Genomic DNA, 21,618 nt, shown 5'->3' on the forward strand with positions numbered 1-21,618 from the left:
CAGCACGTTTAAGTTGTCAGTTCACATTCCCAGGTTTGTATTTAGGATAACATACACAAGTGAAGGCTACTCACACACATACTGCAACAAAGACTTCAGATGGCGATAAATCAGCTCGTCGATCGTACGAGTAAACTTTCGCCATCTTTCAAACCAAAAAAGGCGTAGTCCATCACCGTTACCTATCTTCGAGTATGCAGCAGTTGCTTGGGACAATGCCTCCGATGGGAGCAGTGAATTCAGGAAGGGACTCTACAACTGGATCTAAACCTTTTTCGGGATTAATCATCGAGAGAACTCCACCTACTGGCTGGTGTACCGCCGCTGAAAGAATGTATCGAGAAAGTGCAAGGAAGCCCTACTGGTAGCTCTACAGACTACACATGAGAAACATGTGAAACCAAGGCGATAGTAATGACAGCCATTCTTAAGAAACAGACGTTAATCCATGCAAGAAAATCGAAGGTAAAACAGGAAGAGTTAGAACTCCAACTTAAAATGGAAGTTAATAGTTTCCAGCACTGAAGTTCGTCATCGGCAGCGTCGTTTTGGAGAGACTTAGAAAGAGCACCTTCTCACTTGAAGATGACGGCCAGATGGACCGTCAAATATTGTTTTAACTTGAGATGAAGATTCAGCTGCAAAGCCGGGAATATCATCACAAGTTTTTCCGCCGATAAAGCTTACGGAGTCATAAACATGTGGTATCAGCAATTCTACGAACTAATGTCTGACCTTGTAAAGACAAGTATTACGGACTCGGACAGCATAGTAGTAGGAGTGAGACCCAAACAGTATCACAGATGCAGCCCACCATTCCCCTGAAGACGAGTGCGAGAGATCAGACGCAACACAAAAGGCGCCGCCCGCCCCCGCCCCCACCGCCGCCCCCGCGACCTGTGTACCGTGCACCGCCTCCACAGCTGCTATAAACCGGGGCGGTCTCCTGTGAGCTCCGATTTACGAGCGACAAATCCCCGCTCCGCCGTTCCGGTAACGACTTTCATTGTACCACAAACAATAACACCGCAGTTAACACCCCCGCACGTTCTGCCGTGCCGTACCGTACTACCTGTGTCTCGCTTTCGCGTGTTAGCAAGTTTCGAAGTTAACGTTACAATGGGCAGCATGCTGCCTTCCCGAGCCCTGCACGATCCAATTTAGCTAGGTATTTCGGCAACCGCGATTCTGCAAAGCGTGCTCGAGTGAGATGGGGTGAGGGAGGAGGGAGACAACGGGAAAGAGTACGCACTAGAATGGAAAAACAGGGGTAGAAGTTACTGAATAGGTAACATCATGACAGATAAATTTGCTTGTAACAGTTCATAAAATGGGTTTCGAATCAGAATGAAAAGCTCAGAGCGTGTTCAGAAAGATTCATCCGATTTCACAGTTCTGTATCTTCATCATTAACGAAGACGGTAGCATGGCGTCAATTTTAGCTTTTCCGTAGGATAGCGAAGTTTTTATCTTCAAAAGAACTACCATATTTTTTCTTTTAAAGCACGCACGTACGACCTTGGCGAGCTTATTATGAGCATTTTTTGGATCAACATTTCGTTTACCTTTCAAAAATATTCAATATAATCTCCATTTGACTTGTGACAGGCATCCAGACGATATTATGTTGATAGTTTTCGGGATAGGTCTGAGGCCGGCCGGAGTGGCCGTGCGATTCTAGGCACAGCAGTCTGGAGCCGAGCGAACACTACGGTCGCAGGTTCGAATCCTGCCTCGGGCATAGATGTGTGTGATGTCCTTAGGTTAGTTAGGTTTAACTAGTTCTAAGTTCTAGGCGACTGATGACCTCAGAAGTTAAGTCGCATCGTGCTCAGAGCCATTTGAACCATTTGATAGGTCTCTCTTTATGCAACTGAACAAAAACTGTTTTATCATGTCATAAGTGTTTCGCCTTTATTTTTTGAAAGGAGTCCTCATTGAACTAAAGTATACCATTTTGATTTAGATAACATACACTGTAGTTTCAGATTAGAAACAGTTCCAGAATTTCAGCACTTTATTCACCGTAATAATGGTCCTAGCCTATAGTTACATAGTTTGTTGATACTGCCCTGCAGGTGTTCTTGGTTTGCTGATTTCAAAGTGGTTCTTATGCTTGCAGTCTTCCGAAATTTCACTAGCAGGGCGGGTCGGTTTGAAAGAGGAGATAGAGAAGATCCAAAGAAGAGCGGCGAGTTTCATCACAGGGTTATTTGGTAAGCGTGATAGCGTTACGTAGATGTTTAGCAAACTCAAGTGGCAGACTCTGCAAGAGAGGCGCTCTGAATCGGGGTGTAGCTTGCTGGCCAGGTTTCGAGAGGTTCCGTTTCTGGATGAGGTATCGAATATATTGCTTCCCCCCACTTATAATTCCCGAGGAGATCACGAATATAAGATTAGAGGGATTCGAGCGCGCAAGGAGGCTTTCCGACAGTCTTTCTTCCCACGAACCATACGCGACAGGAACAGGAAAGGGAGGTAATGACAGTGGCACGTAAAGTGCCCTCCGCCGCACACCGTTGGGTGGCTTGTGGAGTATAAATGTAGATGTAGATGTAATGAAGTCGGAAGGGTGGACGCCATTAAATGTCAGCACAGTCCTTACTGCCACATACTGCGTATGTGGGATTGTATGTTGCGTTCTCCAGCGCCACAGCGAGTGCCGAATCATAAGAGCTCAATTATCAGTAACACACCTTATTCTGCAAGTGGCCTGTATAGAGGTTAATGGTGGCGTCTTAGTATCGTGGGTGGTCACCTCAGCCTCAACCCAAACAGTCGCTACTATTACATCATAACACACAGTTGCGTGCTCGGCTGTCGGTAACTTGAGTATGCCAGGAAGCAATGCTTCTTCGACAGAATATCAGTGGCTGGTGCGGCCTTGTGGACTCAAGGCTATCAGGTATTGGGTAGGCGGGATGGCATGCTGAATGGCAGACAGTCACCAGTGTGGAAAGGAGGCGAACCTCTAGGAGGCGCCCAGGGTGCCTGATGAGCTACTCTGGAGGAGGTTCTACTTGGGTGGCACTGGCTTGAGACCTGGAATCATCAGGTCTAGGAGTGGCTTGAAGAGCCGCCGCTGGCCGATGTTGCTGCTAGAGGCAGCTGAAGATGATTGGCCCTGTTGGGACCTACGGCTGGCATGGAGAATGACATAACGACAGTTACAGTCGAAGAGAAGGTGCTGCTAAGATCGGAACAGATGACATTTATAGCCGCTCAGGCGTCCAGTCATGTAGATGACAAGGCGGCGCGGCATTGTACCACGGCAGATGGAAATTCAGTACACTGCTGTGGTGGACTGGGGTCGTGCACCATGCTCCCCAACCAAGACTCTAGCACCTTCAGAAGGATTTCGTAGGCAGCTTGTCTGCTTGCCTCTCAACAGGTTTTGAAACCTGGATAGAGGTTGCTGTTGCAACAATTCTCGCTCCTTTAGGAAGTTTCGCACCTCTGAATCCCATGAACCTGTTAAACCTGCGAATCAAAAAGAACTTTTTACATTTTCTTGCACTCTTAATAATCCCACACTGATTGTTTTTCTTCTGCTTTCAGTCTGCCAAAAGATGTAAAGAGATTGGTGCAGCTGAACTTCTCACAACGTGGGGATGACCCACTCGGATGGAATATAATGGACTCGAAGTTTTAGTGTGTAGCTAGTTCTACAGTATTTGTAGACTTAGCCTATACAAGTGAGGACCAGGATTAAGATGTTAGCTGAGGATGAGATTCCGAATAACATGACCCATGCTGGTACGTCTGTGGTATTGCTGAATATGACCAAACATATACTCTGCGCTAATAAGGCCCTCATGTGTGGGTATAAGCTTATTGAGGTAACTGAGTATTGTAGACTCTGTGGTATTATTCAGGATGGTCGGGTTCCTAGCTGGCTGAATTTCTAATTGATTATCACGTACATAATGCAGCGGATATGTTAGGTTCTGAATCATAGCTTCCACAATTGTTGCTGGAAGCTGAGAAGTCGGTCCCAGGTACCTTTCAGTAATATTCTGTTGTCCTGTTGCTCTAAGCATTCCATTCAACTCGAACGTCCTTGCTCATTGCAAGTAGTGATAACAAAAATTGTGTCATGTACTGAATATATCAAGTGAGATTCTGGCTTCTGGAAAGGTGGTCGTGTTTTGAGAATATCCCGCTGGCTGTCCTACCCTGAAATGAGCATGTGCAAAACATTACTGCACATCAAAACCATTGTACTGCCACACCCTCTCTAATGCTACACTACATGCTGACTGTGTATTACTTTCTGTCCTGATGTTCCTTCTAAATTTACAACCTAAAAAACTCATAGGTATACTCCACTTAGGATCTATTCATCAATAAAACGAACAAACGCTTTCTGGAGTGTGTTTTAAACACAACAAACCCCCAAAATTCTACACTAACAAGCAACACAATCAGTTCAAATAAACGATGCACATGATATCCCACAAACAATTTTTAACACCTCACAAGACTGTAATCAATCAATTCATTATAAACTCCAAATTACCATCTAGAGCAAAATACACACTTATGATAAAATTCCTTCACCATTTCTACATTATTCCCTTCACACATTTTTATTACCATCGTAGATGGCGTAAGATATAAAATACACATCTAAGGAAACTCCTAAACTTGTCATACAGTTCTCCTTCCTCCTTACATCGTTTTAACTCTAGATCTTAACACACAAGGCAATGTGTACGTAGCTTATGCAGGAGTGGTCTGCTCCTCTTGCTGTGTCATCTTCTCCTTGCTCCAAAAGTGAAGGATATTCCCAGTGTGGACGACTGTTGTATCAATAGCTTCACATTCACAGATGAGATCATCTCAATCATTTCGTATGACCCTTGGCAAAGGATGAAGAATATTTTGTCTTTCTCTTTGGTGTGCGTGTCTTTAACTTAATCCACTATCTTACATAGTAATCAGGTAACCTAACATACCATTGCCTCAACCGTTTCTGACATACCAGGGTCTTTGTATTTGCTTTTTGTGCTTCATTCCACACCTTTGTAAAGTTCTTGTGAAATCCCATACTGATTCTACGTTTCTTCATACTACAGGTTTACTACCTCTAATGCTGAAGACTTTTCTGGTCATAAACTACAGTGTATGGCGACTGGTACCTACCTTTGTGAAACCTAGAATTATATGCCACAACAGCATAATATTGTAACAAAATATTCTAATCGGTATGATGACTATTTACATTATAACCTAATATTGTCATTAAATTGCTGTAATGGGGTGTCTATGGTGGCTTGGTAAGGGCGGTGATTCTCTACTGAAGATGGGTGTAGGTGTAGCAAAAGAGGCAGCTTGTGGATCCTAGAAGCTCTTTATTACCATTTATTTACATTGATCAGCCTATGATGCTGCTAGTGTTGATCCCTGATGAACGTAGCAAATTAAGCCGACATGTGGTCTCCTGGAGTCTTGACCTCCCAGCACCACAGTCAGCAGTAGTGCCAGCTGTGTACAGCTGTGGCACTTGCTGTGTCAGTGGAAGTCTTGCATTATCTGACCCATAGCTGGATGGCTACTATTGTAGTGTCACAGAATAGTAAAGAGTTGGAAACGTGGAATATTGTCAAAGTTTCGTTCCCTATGCCGAGAGCCAGAGGCAGTAGGTTAGCTAAGAGGTAAGACGATTGCACATGTATTGGGATGTGTCATCACGCAGGGGCAGTGGCCTGGTTACACACAACAGGCGAGAGAGAATTGCTAAGCCGCGGGTTTGTGTTAGACGGAGACTTTCGTAGAGTGTAAGACAGAGGTATAGCGTCGGCTGTACTGCATTTCATAACTTCGCGTAAGTCTGCCGTAACAACACGTAACTCTGTCACAAGAACACCTAAGGGGCGAGTACTACAGATAAATCAGCAGTGTAAGTGGAACGAATGCGTTCATTACAAACGAGCATGACGTCAGGACGTCGCTCCTGCTTCCTTTAAATACGCTAGGTTTGATAGCAACAAGGAACTCACAGTTAGACTTGCAGTTATATGTGTACTGGGACGCTGCGTAGCGCTCAGTTCGGTGATCGACATGTTAATCTTTATTAAGGAGATGTTGCAGTAAGGGCGGTCCATCCAGCAGCAAATGTGAGGAGACAGTACCAGCTCTGGTCCTCTCTGCTGCCGAAGTCAATCATTAACCCAGGATTAGCAGACATCGCGGCAGACTCGCTCGCCGCCAATGCTGACCACATCAGTGAGCCGTCGTCGAGATCGTGCGGGGCCTAGGCCCTGTGAATCCACCGTCACAACCTGGTGTGCCGACGACGCTGGGGGACTGCAACCCGTTCCGCCCATCAACTGCGGACGAGCCACCAGGAGGAGCAGGGAAGAAGACGGGGTGGGACAGAGTACACTCCGCACTACGAGAACGCTTCTCATGCCGAAAGCACCAGGACTCCAACCTGGAGCCCCCTACGCACAGTGGTCTGCTGCCCACCGCTGAGCCAGCTGGCCAGCTGGGCGCCATCAGCCACGCGCGGCTGAAGTAAGGGCATTCCATCGCTATGTCACAGCACGTGGCGCTGCGCTAGCAAGACTGGTGCGGTCTGGAGCTGGTGTCATCGCTTCGAGTCAGCGAGGACTCAGGGAAGGTCGTTGATAGCACCAAGCTCAGCCAGCCTGTGTTACACGGGCCACATTTTACTCGGCAGGAATAAAGGTGTCATTAATTAATAATGTTTCTTTGGCGTTTCTGACGCATCCACAGCCATTTCCAAGCATCCTGTCAACTGGAGGGGTCACCGCTCGGCTTCCAGTCCACCGTAGGCGACCGGGACCACCGGGCCACCTACACTTTTAACTGAAGTCACCATGAACAGTGGAAGACGAGTTCACATCAGGTAACATATGGCCTAGGAGCCCTCCATAGAGCCTTAACAGACGAGTGGATGGCTGGATCTCGCAAAGTAGTCCCATGAAGGTGGCTGAGTACTGAGTTGCCCATATGGTCAGACGATGGACAGATGCAGTGATGCCAGTATTATCAGTGGGACACTGTCTAGCACATAGAGACTGTTCAGTAATTATGGTTTGGCCCGGTTGGTTTAAATGTAGCTGTCTAGGTCTGACAATGGGGAAGCCACCATTTTACTGCATCACCCAGAATGGTCTCTAACAGGATCATGAAGTGAGATGTGGTGTCATCACGCATTAGAGCTCGAACCACAGAAACTTCCTGGACGTTGGTCGGTGTCCCAGGCTGTTGGACTCATGAGAGCTGTATGTGGAAAAATCTCTTTGCTACTGAAAAGGGAGGTCATTGTTGATGGATGTGATCTAGTTATGTCCCTGGTTCTGTTCTGTGGTGTTAAATTATGAACACATTAATGGAATTTGGTCCCATAACCAGTGACATCCAATTGGTGCCCTGATCTATAATTAACATCCCTGGAACAACTTCAACAACCAATATTTACCAGGGCCTGAGCCAGTGTGTCAATTTCATGTTTTGGTCATTTCCACATAGCATGAAAAGTGATCTTTTATCATCAGTACATAGACATTTCGTACCTGTGTTTGCGCTAGAGGACATAAGAAGTCCATGCCAGTCATTTCAAATGGCTTACTAGCCTCCAGTAATCCTTACAGTGGAATAGTCAGATGGATCGATTCAGCCTCCTGTCCACATGGCAATTCACTGCTTCATATAACGTTCCACATCGTTCTCACATGTTTACAAGCAGTACTTTATGGTCGCATACCACTCCATGGTTCTTTGAACCTAGTAGCTTGCTGATATGTAATCGTGTTCGTGTCTCAATACTTTCTATCACAATGTGGCCAGACTAAAATATGAGATCTGAATTATGTTTTCTAACATAACACTTCATTATGCACCATGAACTGTGGTTTAGTTGGAGACAGCTTACAGTCTTTGGCAGCTGCTTTGGATTTCTGCCAGTTTGCAGCTGTGTGGCGCACATTTTTTGACATCCAAACCTATCAACTGAGGCCGTCTGCATGCCTGTGGTTTTTGGCTGGTCAGTTAATTACCTACAAACTGTTAATCTCTGGTTCCTGATACATTAATCTGCTTGATGGTTCTTCCAACCCTGACATCCACTTTAATGCTTCATGATCTGTTATTACTTCAAATTTCCTATCATATAAATAGCCATGTAAGAAACTCAGCGTTTCCTTGTCCATTGTAGAGTAATTTCTTTCCACTTTACTTCACTGAAGTGAGGCAAAGGTTAACAGATGCTCTGTTCCATATACTTCTTGACTGAATACAAAACCAAGTGTGTGATTGACTGCATGATATGACAAAATGAATTTTTTTCATAGTTTTCAAAAATCAACACCATGTCAGTTGACAACTATTCTTTTAATTTACCTAACACATTCACACACTTTTTTAATGATACTTCACTCCTTTTTTCAAAAAAATGGGTCAGTGGGGTGCTAGTACTGCAAATTTTGGAATAAACTTTCCATAGTCATTTCTTAAATCCACTAAAAGACAGTAACTCCTCCATTTCATATGAGGCATTGGACAAAACTGTATTTCTCTTTCTAATTTAGGAGGTGCCTAGATTCTATCACCACTAACCGCATGTCCTAAATCCTAAATGCTTCTGTATACTCAGTGTTAGGTGAGCTGCTAGTAGCCATTTAAACATCCCTTAGCTGTAGTACAGTATATATTCTTACATATCGTTTGCAAAGAGAGTTATGTCATGAAAATATGCCACATACTGTTTTGGTTTTAGCCTCTTCGAAACTTTGTTTAACAAACACTGTGACTAGTTCGTTCTTTAGCTGTAATGAGATACGACAATATTGCTAATGGCCCAAAAACACATAAATACCATTTCTGAGTAGTCTTTCGGTATTGCATCTAACTGATAATTCACATATCCATCGTAGAAAAGTACCTGCACTGCTACAAATTGTTGCAGTTTCCGTATATTAGGAATCAGATCTGCGTCTGTTGACTGTTGAAATATCTGTGATCACAATAAAACAATGATATGATCCTGTAACTGTTAATCAATAAACTCCTCCTTCATCAGTTGTAGGTAATGAGGTATGTGGTATCATTTATGATACACTAGAAGCTCATTACGAGTTGAGATTCTGTACTCTGTCACTGGGCTCACTAGCAAAGACCCTGGAGGACTGCGGGTCTTCAGACTAACAACTTTCGCTTCTGCCCATGTTTTAGTTGTCCTAAAATTTAATTTGACAGCTACTAAGCAGGCCTGGAGCTCCCATTGACGTTTAACATTAAGTTACTGTTCCCATTTCATGTTTTTCTTTCGTGCCTCTTATTCAGTCAACAGTCTCGTTCACAATGTCCTACTACTTCACTTTTCATACACTGCAAATGATGGCACTCTTAGTGTAGTTGTCCTGTTGGCCCACAAAGGTAAAAACTGACGTCAGTGGAAAAATCCTCTCGTTTATAATGCAAACTCCTCAAACGCTGTTACCATTTCCACGGCTCCAGCTAGGTGTTTAGAGAACTATGCCATACTTTTCTTGAGACATTGGTATAAGCACTCGCTAAAATGTCTTCACTGCTCTCTTGCAGTAGGATCTTATTAGTGTAATGTCTTTACATGAACTCATACGTATTGACATTAAGTTTTCTAATCCAGTCCATGAAACTCACGATGGACTGAACCAGTCACTGTTTAATTGCTCTCTATAACATCTTCAACTATTCTTTCTCCTACAACGTTCTGACGAATATACCATCAAAAACTTAAAATACTTGAGCATCCCTTAACTCGTCATAACATATTACGAATATTTTCGCATAACTTGGCCATAAGCAAACATCCCATCTTCACAGTTTCTAACAGGTCGTCTATAAACGCTAACATATCCTTCAGTGCTTTTTCGAAAACAAGAGAAACTGGGTAGCGGTATTAGCAGTTGGGATGCACACGCAGTCTCTCCCTATTCTCCTTTGTATATGGTTGTCAACCACTGAATGTTGTTGCTACTATTGAGTATTATTGCCAACTGACAATGTGTATACATATCTGTTGCGTGTGCTTTTTAATATGCTTATGTATAGTCAGGTGTACATATTTATCCCTATATATTTTAATGCTGCTTTATTTGTTTTATTAGGCTGTTCGTTTTATGCAATCTCTTTTTGGGTGTGGCAATATTCTTGCCTTGTGATAAGGTATTTTTTGTGATTATTTATTGGTATTTTCATATACTTTTCTACACTGATGAGATGCTGGCTGTGGTGTTTTAAGTGCTGTCCGAATTTGGAATGTTGTGTTTGTTCTACACTTCTGATGTCTGATGTGTTCTTTGTAACTTATTTTGAAGTTTCTACTGTATATTGGGCTTCGTTCATCACTATTGTTTGTTGACTGAAGTGTGCTTGGACAGTCAGCATATTTTTCTACATCTACATGGATACTCTGTAAATCACATTTAAGTACCTGGCAGAAGGTTCATCGACCCACCTTCACAATTCGCTGTTATTCCAATCTCGTACAGCGCTCGGAAACAACAAATTCCTGTATCTTTCCCCCTCAACGAAAAACGCCTTTGTTTTAGTGATGTCCAAGCCCAAAACCTGTATCATATCAGTGACACACTCTCCCATATTTCGTGATAATACAAAACGTGCTACCCTTCTTTGAACTTTTTTTTGTACTCCGTCAATCCTATCTGGTAAGGATCCCACACCGCGCAGCTGTATTCTAAAACAGGACGGAAAAGTTTAGTATAGGCAGTATCCTTAGTAAATCTGTTACATTTTCTAAATGTCCTGGCAGTGAAACGCAGTCTTTGGTTAGCCTTCGTCACAACAATTTCTATGTGTTCCTTCTAATTTAAGTTTTTCGTAGTTGTCATTCCAAGGTATTTAGTTGAATTTATGGCCTTTAGATTTGACTGATTTATCGAGTAACCGAAGTTATATGTGCTATATAAAGGCTCCGTTGTTTGTAGAATGTCCGTCACTCTGTGTGTTGAAACCTTCCCGTCGAATAAATAAAAGAAATAATGATTGCATTTAATGCATTTAGACAATAACCTTCCCGTCTAGAATAAAATAATTTAACTTACTTTCCATCTAATGAAAGAAACAAAGAGAATTGAACTTTTTGTGCTTTTCAGCTTTCCTGTCTGGATTTGCTTTTGACAACGTGTCTGATCTGATAGTCTTTAGCGAACACAATGTTGTACGCCTTGTGCATTTATTGGTAACAATATTAATGTGACTGATCAAAAGAAGGTTATTTCGACATGAACACATAAGCTTACGCCGTGGCCCTCAATACTGGTTGTCTATGCAGTGAACCTAAAAACATACATATATATTTTCCTTACCTTTTATTTTACTGGGTCACCTCTGGATAACGTCATCTGACTGCATGTCTCGATATACTCACTCTGATCTATTGTTGATTATTGTTTGGGTTGGCATTCATTTACTAGGATTGGAAATATGTGAGCTAAAACTGTACTTATTATTCATTTGCGTTTTTGATTGAAGTCACTGATGCAAAATTCGATGTCATTATTAAATAAAAAAATTGAGTAAACTCAACAAAAGTTAAATCTTGAGGTTACTGGGTTCAATGGAAAATAATACGATATTGACTGAGATAAACTGATCTGTTCTGAAAATGATTGCATATAAATTTTTAACACCTTATAATGATTCAAATTATAAACTTAATTTGGGGATTGTTTACATGAAACAGATTAAAAACTTAACAACGAACTTGCAATATGCAATTAGCGCTTAAATACCTTTAATGTCTTTATGAAGTCGATTTTTAATAATTCATAAAGAAATTACCAATTATGTAATTATAGTATTCTTCAAGTAATATATAGCTGGTGGCGAACAGGCACACCGCTCTGTCTCTACACACTACCTCACTGCACAAAGGTTGACTCAAGAGTGTTCTATTGACAATACTGCGCGCTTCTTGCCACGATCCCTATGTATCAATGCGCTGGCTCTCTCCAGCCAACAAAGAGCTTGGTGCGGATACTTCACTGTCACCATCGATATGCAAAGAACTTAAATAAATTTCACAAAGCATCTTTCTTAACATTTTTCTTATAATTGTTATTTGCATATTTCTTAGCTTATAAATATTTTTCATCAGTTTATTGCTTTGGTTTCTTTATGTTTTGACTTGGTTGGTTTCCTATTGACATACTTCAGTGTTAGTTAACGTACTTTGTATAGTGTTATCATTGTGTTTGTATGTAACGTGTATTTGTGGATCTGGAGCTTATAAGGTTCCCTGCATTCTGGACACACTATATTCGTTTCGTAGCTGCGTCTTAATTTTAGGACTCAGCCTATGTATTATGTTGTTGTCATGCCCATTATTCCTAGCTTTTTGTCTAACTGTACTGGTTTCATTTTCATCATTTCTGTTGCTGGTTGGAATCCTGCTATTTTCTATGACATTATTCTTAGTGCAGGTATATTCTGGTTGTGTATTGGCTGGATGCGGAATGTATTATTGTGTCTGTGGATGTTGGTTTCCTACGCCCTTTGAAAAAGTGTTTGTCTTTTTACTTAGTTTGTAATCTCACGAAAATTTACAAGCTAAATAGACAAGGCAAGGAAGGCAAATTAGGAATTTTTTGCACAGTGATGGGAAGGAGTGTCATGACCAACATACTAAAGAAACTGTTTGGTGAGAGCGTAGAGGTGGGATGGTTACTTTCTTTTAAGTTTTTCATTATTAACTCGAAACCCACGGCTTCTAGGTGTTTCACAGAGTTATACTTACCCTCCGTAATACGCCTTATGAATCACAGGCTACGCAGTGCGCAGACTTGCCCAGGGACTTTCCACAAAGTGAATTTACACTACATGGAATACCATTATGAGTTACTAATAGAATAATACTAACGAAAAAACCGAATTCGGACTGAAAATAGATAAATCTCTGCATACTGTCCTATAGTGCTAGAGGAGAAATTGATTCTTAGTCAAGTTGTACGGCAGGTGTAGCGTTCTTCTAGGAAAGGCGACTTCCCCCACCACGAGTGGTACTCACTTTTCATTATTCAGACAGACTACTTCCCCAACACCTCCTGTCCAGTTCTCTTACGCGAGTAAGCAAAATAACTTCATTGGACAGCGCTCGTGGTGAGGGAATTTGCCCTTCCCATAAAACGCTACAGTACAGGGTGACTAAGAATCAATTTACCCTCTAGCATTGTAGAACAGTGTACAGATATTCATGTGTATTTAGTTCAAATCAGTTTCTTACGTTAGTAATATCAGCAGGTCATATCCCTTTTCCATGTAGTGGAAAGTGAACACCTCCAGACATGTCTACGCAGTGCGTCGTGACTAGTCCATGTAGCGCGCTGTGGAGAGTCGGTATAACTTGTGAACCACCGTGTAACCACTTCTTGCGACGTAAGGGCAGATAGAGTGGGGAATCATCTGCTCGCTCTTCAGTTTGTAGACCTATGAAGGAGGGAAGTGCATGACGACAGTCCAGTGACCTCTCCGCTGTCACGCTTCTATCCTCCACACCCGCCCCTTCTATCATGTTACATCCACAGAACACGATTTATTCGTTAACAAGGCTTTACTACACACTTATATGTGGTATACAATTTGATTGTTGTTCTTAATCAACTTCATTTAACAGTAAACAATTTTAACAACCAAACCAGTATTTTCAGTAATCTGCGATTTTCGCACCACATCCAATGTGGAAACCATTAGTGCTTACAAACATGAACAATGCCTTTCCTGTAGGAAATATAATTTAGTTTAATTTTCGATAAGAGCCTCAGTTTTCGAGTTATTCAAATAATACAAAAGACAAAAACTTTACTTGTTTAAATAAAGCATTTGTCATTAATCGTATGCCTAATACCCACGAATAATACATTCAGTTTTGTTATTTAACTAACACATATTTGCTCTTGGTACCACTTAATCTGCAGACACAAACCAATCATGAATACGTATTCTGTAAATCGCTGGCCGACAAAAAGACCTCCCATATTTATAAAGGCTTCTGTGTGAGTAGTGATCAGGATACTGATGTGGACGGGATATCGATTGACATCGGTGTACGTGCAATTTTCAACAGACGCAATGGCTTGGGTAGGTGAGCGTTGAGCGTTTGTTGTGGAGGAACCTGCTCGTAACGGTGGTTCTGTGAATTCTACTCATGGGGCGGCGTTACACATTCGGCTCGAACTTAGACGACTTTATTGTGTTCCAGCGCTCTCTCTCTCTCTCTCTCTCTCTCTCTCTCTCTCTCTCTCTTTTATGATACTCAGGTTTGAGAATGGAACCTCAGAGCATCAGGTTCTGCACTGAAAAGAAAATCTAGTGGCCAACCTCGAACTGTAACAACGCCGGAAAATGTAGCTCGTGTGAGTGTGTCTGTCCACCATCTAAACATTCAAACTCTTGTGGGACTGTCTGATACGAGTGTAAGAAGTATTCCGCTGAGAGCTCTTCACGTGCATCCAAACGAAATTATAATTACCCCAGAACAAAGTGAGAGAGATTCTGAAATTCGCAGAGCTGTGTGTGAAAAAATGTTTCACAAAATTCCCCTCACCCTGTTTTCATTTCGTCTGATGAATCCCACTTGTACATATCACGTCGTGTTAATAAACAAAATTTCCGATGTTGGGCGACAGAGAACTCTCAGGTACACCAGTAACAACCACTTCACAGCCATCACGCGTTTTTTCTGAGTTTTGTGAGTGGGGTCCTTAACGGTAACTGTTAGTTCAAATAGTTACTGTAACAAGGCAGAAACCTTTCTCCAACCTAAGTTAAACCAATTTTCTGGGGAGTATGAAGTGGGAGACAAGATTGAGCCACATTCCACGGATCTTGGCGTTATCTACAAATTTTGCGATAGTGGTTTCCCAGACGTCTTCTCTCTCCATGAGGAGACATCACCTGGCCCCCAAGGTCACCCAGTTTATCACCTTGTGATATTTTTCTTTGGGGACATTTAATTTACAAATATCGCCCCACAGAGATGCAAACATTTAAGGAGTCCATTATCCAGGATGTCACTATAACTCCATCCGAAATGACACGAAAAACTATTCTCATCTTCCAGGAAAGGCTTCTTCAATGTATCAGCGATGGAGGTCGGCATTTACCGTACGTAATTTATAAAGCCAGCTGATGTAAAATGGTGTAGTATTTGTTGTTCGAAAATAAAAATATTTTCCTTGCGTCTTCGTTTGTTTTGTTCGTACTTACCTTTTGCACTGCGGGAAGTCTTTTTGCCGGGCCCTGTATTTCGAGAGATATCGTGCAGATGATACATGACGTGTTGAATTGACTAAGTGACTACACAGTATTAGTGTTACGGTCCAGTATTAGTGGTACGGCCCATTTGCCACTAAGCACTTGAAAATTACGACCGCTGTGTGGCCTCCTGCATTGATGTTTTTGCTGCGGTACTTCACAGCCATTATTACAACAGATGATGAATCGTTTATGGGTTCAATAATATATATCCGCAGTACCGTATAAATACGTTGGATAATGAGGAATCGTTATATCCATCTGTGTACAGCAAGCGTAAATTCATAACAGCCTACTGTTTCGGCCCCAGAAGCTGAACAGAGAACGACGAATATGATAAACTAAGAAATAGACTTCTCTGGTACTCACAAGTGTCTCAAAAGTGAAAGTCATTGTGCTTCAGCATTTGCAAGTTGTCTTTCAGAAAAAAGGGCAGGAATATATCAGTGATCAACTTCTACAGCTTTTACTTCTGTCTCTTTTCCTTCTTATTATTTGCTTTTGTTTTATTTTTCTTCACTGTTACTACATTGCTCTAATCTTGCACTGCCATCATCTTCTCTCGTCTTTATTTCAGTCTGCCTATCATTTTTTTCTCCATTTCGTAGCGGTGTTGCGATATACCACTGTAATTATTGTTCTCATGTAGGTACGATCCATGGATTAAGACTGATCTCACTTTACTGACACAAATATGGTTGTTTACATCTTTGGTAATGTGCTTGGACTTACTTCCGTCCGGAGATGTTTTCGTGTCTGACGAGACACGCGTTTGATGTCCTGTAATAAAATGGACTTCTCCCAGTAGCAGCGGCAGACTGTAGGTGAACAATCAGCCCTGCTTTACTGTCATGACGAAAATCCTGGTTCCACTAATAGTTACACCCCGGTAGAAGGATTGCAAGATGACGCACAGAGAAAGAATTTATTGAATTTAGGCCACCTTTAACATCTATGTCCATATTATTCCAAACCAAAATGGGGAAAGAGTTGAATTATCGAACAGTGAACTGAGCTAATAGAGTCATCACAACGAAGAAACAACAAAAATTACAGCTGACAAATTATCCTGAAGCATGTACTTTACTGTTGTTGGATGAAAGACAACAACGTGAATAGCAGCACGCAGTACCAAAAAAATATAAAAAAATAAAATAAAATAAAGGAAAACTCCCTGAAGAAGGTGAACAACACCGAAACATTTAAGGTTGAAAAATAATTGTTTTGTTCGAGTCAGAATCAATCAGACGCATATATTTTTAAAGTAAAACTGGACAAAAATCAATCCTTCATAAAGAAATATCACCTCAAAATGAATCTCTCTGATTTTATCTACATGGTTTTTCGCGAGATATATTTAGGAAAAGGCAAAATATTGGCTGTGTCACCTATGAAAGTACGGCCTCGAAATTGGAAAAGGAAGCCAACTACTCACTTGCAGCGTCTGCTACAGAAGCTGAATGGGCATATCCGCGGGGCTCTCGCCCATACTAAATGAGCCCGCGGCGAAACGTGTCGCCCTTCTTTGTACCGTGACTGTTTGCTACCATTAGTCCCTCTCTGGTGACAGTTCCGGACTGAGGATCAATACCCAAATAGTGTTCAAATGGTGATTTTGTGTGTTACGTCCTTCAAGGGAGGACTACAGTTCCCGAGAATTCTTCCAGTGAATTTCATTCTGTTTCTTACCGTTAGTGTTATTTGGCCGCTGCTCTTTAAATACGTCCATACGCGGGTGCGTATCGCGAATGTACGAGGGTTGACTGAAAAGTAATGCCTCCACCTTCGTAACTCTTCAACAGTTGGCAGCATTGGTATGTGGCAGGTACTAACTTGTTCCTTAGCCTCTTCTCTAAGCTCTAGTTGGCGGGAACCTTAGCATTGAACGGTTGTGTTGTTACAGTGTAAAGTATGGAACCTTGCGCAGACGGTCGGCCAATGCGATATAAGCAACGTGCAGTCATTGAATTCTTGAAAGCAGAAGGTGTCATCCCAAAGGAGATTAATCAGAGAATGAAATCAGTTTACGGCGATTGTGTTGATCTGAGTACTATGCGTCGTTGGGCAAGTAAGTTTACAGATGTTGAGGCGGGAACGCCTGACATGCGTGACAAAGAGTTGGTCGTCCTGTGACAGCAACCACTAAGTTTCAAAAGCAAAATGTTGATAGATTGATTCAGGTCGATCGTCGTATCACTCAAAGGGAAATTGCAAGCACAATCAGAATTTCTCGAGAACGTGTGGGTCACATTATTGCTTTGCTTGGATATCGGAAGATCTGTGCACGATGGGTACCTGGATGCTGACACCTGAAATGAAAGCGCACAGACCTGAAATTTGCCAGGAACTCCTCTCGCGTTACGAGAATGAAGGTGAGGCCTTTCTCTGTTCAATTGTGAGAGGAGACGAAACGTGGGTACACCACTACGACACGGAAAGGAAACGTCAGTTGAAAGGCAACCCTAGTGGGGACTATTTAAATGATTTAGAATGTTGACAATTTTATTATTAACATTTATTTTTCCAAAAAAACAGTCATAAATTATGCTAAACAAGTTATTGATTGAATACCATAAACAACTAGCAGGTGGTTAAAGACTACACTGGACAAGGATCCTGGGTGGCAAGACAGTTTAACTAGTGGAGTGAGTCAAGTACTCAGGCCGTAAAAATGTGGATAACGCAATCTGAATTGATCTGACGCTGAGCAGACTGACTGATCGAATCTGCTGTAGTTCTCTACATAGGTGCAGTTGAGATCAAGTGGCGATTGAGTTCTGTATGCCCTGACAATTCCGGAGAGGCAGTACGTTACCCTGTTTGCTTCGTGCTGCAGTGTAACTTGCATCTGGCGAAATGTGTGCTGCGGAAGTGAGACTTTGCGGCTGCACCTGTGAATCGGTCGCACCTACGAAAGAAGTGCCAAAATCTCACGGTCTAGCGATCAGGCAGACGGATCGCAATTTACTCTCTACCAGAGGCCTGAAATCACGGTAGATTACAGTGTGTGATACACCCATTCGCTGGTCGAACCAAGGACCAATTTGCCTCACTTATACGACAGAGCTCACAAGGATACCAAACGTCAAGACTGGTAAACCAAAAACGTATAAGTATGCCCTCAACAAACGAGTAGTCCTAGACGTTTGAAGTCACACTGTCGGCACAGTACGAGGTGCATTCAAGTTCTAAGGCCTCCGATTTTTTTTCTAATTAACTACTCACCCGAAATCGATGAAACTGGCGTTACTTCTTGATGTAATCGCCCTGCAGACGTACACATTTTTCACAACGCTGACGCCATGATTCCATGGCAGCGGCGAAGGCTTCCTTAGGAGTCTGTTTTGACCACTGGAAAATCGCTGAGGCAATAGCAGCACGGCTGGTGAACGTGCCACCACGGCGAGTGTCTTTCATTGTTGGAAAAAGCCAAAAGTCACTAGGAGCCAGGTCAGGTGAGTAGGGAGCATGAGGAATCACTTCAAAGTTGTTGTCACGAAGAAACTGCTGCGTAACGTTAGCTCGATGTGCGGGTGCGTTGTCTTGGTGAAACAGCACACGCGCAGCCCTTCCCGGACGTTTTTGTTGCAGTGCAGGAAGGAATTTGTTCTTCAAAACATTTTCGTAGGATGCACCTGTTACCGTAGTGCCCCTTGGAAAGCAATGGGTAAGGATTACGTCCTCGCTGTCCCAGAACATGGACACCATCATTTTTTCAGCACTGGCGGTTACCCGAAATCTTTCTGGTGGCGGTGAATCTGTGTGCTTCCATTGAGCTGACTGGCGCTTTGTTTCTGGATTGAAAAATGGCATCCACGTCTCATCCATCGTCACAACCGACGAAAAGAAAGTCCTATTCATGCTGTCGTTGCGCGTCAACAGTGGTTGGCAACATGCCACACGGGCAGCCATGTGGTCGTCCGTCAGCATTCGTGACACCCACTTGGATGACACTTTTCGCATTTTCAGGTGGTCATGCAGGATTGTGTGCACAGAACCCACAGAAATGCCAACTCTGGAGGCGATCTGTTCAACAGTCATTCGGCAATCCCCCAAAACAATTCCCTCCACTTTCTCGATCATGTCGTCAGACCGGCTTGTGCGAGCCCGAGGTTGTTTCGCTTTGTTGTCACACGATGTTCTGCCTTCATTAAACTGTCGCACCCACGAAAGCACTTTCGACACATCCATAACTCCATCACCACATGTCTCCTTTAACTGTCGATGGATTTCAATTGGTTTCACACCACGCAAATTCAGAAAACGAATGATTGCACGCTGTTCAAGTAAGGAAAACGTCACCATTTTAAGTATTTAAAACAGTTCTCATTCTCGCCGCTGGCGGTAAAATTCCATCTGCCGGTCGGTGCTGCCATCTCTGGGAAGTATTGACAATGAACGCGACCTCATTTTAAAACAATGTGCATGTTTCTATCTCTTTCCAGTCCGGAGAAAAAAAATCGGAGGCCTTAGAACTTGAACGCACCTTGTAAGAACTTCACCTCAGGCTCCCCGGTCTAAACTACTCGCAAGTGATGTCAGTCTTAGGACAGGTCCCAAGTACCAGCCACACATGCCAGAGCTTCGACCAGAAATGCTCACCAGACCAAAGTCCCACACCCTAGTGCTTTGCACCAATCCCACAAAGTGCACTAACGACATCGCCTTCGCACCGCATTAAGCCAATCACAGGGCTCTAGAGACGCTAAATCTCCCCTCCCACATAACAGCATAAACTCATGTCGAACCAGTGCAAGAGTTAAGAAACCTAAGCCATTACCGGCTTTTTTTTAATTTTCGCGGGGGGGGGGGGGAGATGTTTTTCTCCGAAGTCGTGTCACTTCCCACGGTAACAAGTGAACAGATACAGTCTCAAACTTCTTTATCTAAATCACCTGTGCCTTGGAGCTTGTTAGGACTAGCTACGAGCTGCAATAAAGATTCTAGCTCCAAACGTTTCCCAGAAGCCAGATTTTTTTGCACAGCCGAGGCAGCGGGGTGGGGGTGGGGGAGGGAGTGATTTACTGGCCTATTTGCATGTTCAGCAAACATGAAAACTTGTGAACCTTTATTATACATGGCTCTGTACTCAATGCCTGGTTTACAACTCCGCTGTGTAGACACGTTCCTTCAGACTATCACCCCAGCCCAGGCCTTCTGCTGGCACCACAGCAGGTATCGCTGCGTTGCTCTTCTGGAGACCTTTCTCGACGAGGGGCTGCCCTGTACAGCTGTGGACCTGTCTGGCAAGATTTAGTAAGGGATGTTTTCCCTGCCAATTGTTTTCAACTCACAACATGCCGTTTCTGTGAGATAAGAATCATAAAAATACCTCATGATTTTAGCGCCCTGCCAGGCACCATCAACGTTTGCTCCGGGCATTAACTTTCTAGAGTCTTGCTCAAGGTGTGTCAGGTTGTAATAAAATCTTTAATAATTGTCTGTATAGGGAAAGTAGATGAGAGAGTAATTTGGCCTCTCTCTCAGTCTATGGAACATTGACACAAAGACTCGAGCCAGAAAAAGAAATTCAAGACACAGCCCTCATGGCCACACTGTTCTGGGGTGGAGGTGATGTTATCCATATTAATTTCTTTGATTGTGTAACAACAATAAATTCAGAGCATTAGATCACAACGCTGCGAACTCTGAACCGACGGCTGAAAAGGGTCCGAAAGGAAAAGGGAAATGTTTTCCTGCAGCATGTCAATGCCAAACCACACACTTCACTTACCACCACAGCAGAACCTCAGAGACAGTGTGTCAACACCGTACAGTATCCTCCATACAGTCCAGATTTAGCACCGTCTGGCTTCCACCTGTTCCCAAGAAAGACGATCTGCGGGGACACCATGATGCTTCTGATGAAGACGTTGAGAGAACTGTGAGACTGTAGTTGCGGAAACAGAGTGTCGACTTCTTCCGTGGTGGCTTCAGAAAACGTGTTCATCGTTGGCAGAAATGTATCCAATTGGCTGGTGATTATGTGGAAAAGTGAATATTGGTAATTAAAGATCACTTTCTAAGGACTATTTCTGCGTTTGATTTTTTAAAATATTCCCATACAAGCCCAGTTAACGAAGGTGGAGGCATTACTTTTCATTCAGCCCTCGTAAAAGGCTGGGGAAGCTGGTGTTTGACGTCTCGTCAGCGAAGAGAGACTGAGTATTAGCTGATTTTCGACAAAGGTTAGGAAGGAATACTACTGGCATGTGCCTGGATCAATTTAATGAAACCACGGGAAACCTAAATCTGGATGGCATGACGCGAATGTGAACCCCGCTGTGTTCCTGAATGCTATTGAAGTGTCTTGCACGCTCTCTTGTTCTTGGT

At 42.9% G+C, this 21,618-nt stretch overlaps 1 protein-coding gene across 1 annotated transcript in view; it reads left to right on the plus strand.

Moving 5' to 3' along the window:
- Window positions 1-21,618, plus strand: part of LOC126101218 (translation initiation factor IF-2-like) — a 93,377-nt gene that overhangs the window by 63,661 nt on the left and 8,098 nt on the right. Inside the window, exon 2 of the mRNA XM_049911910.1 lies at window positions 796-948. Coding sequence (XP_049767867.1) covers window positions 796-948 — 153 coding nt within the window. The remainder of the gene's footprint in view (window positions 1-795; window positions 949-21,618) is intronic.

Source organism: Schistocerca cancellata, chromosome 9, assembly GCF_023864275.1.
Source record: "Schistocerca cancellata isolate TAMUIC-IGC-003103 chromosome 9, iqSchCanc2.1, whole genome shotgun sequence".
Classification (NCBI taxonomy): domain Eukaryota; kingdom Metazoa; phylum Arthropoda; class Insecta; order Orthoptera; family Acrididae; genus Schistocerca; species Schistocerca cancellata.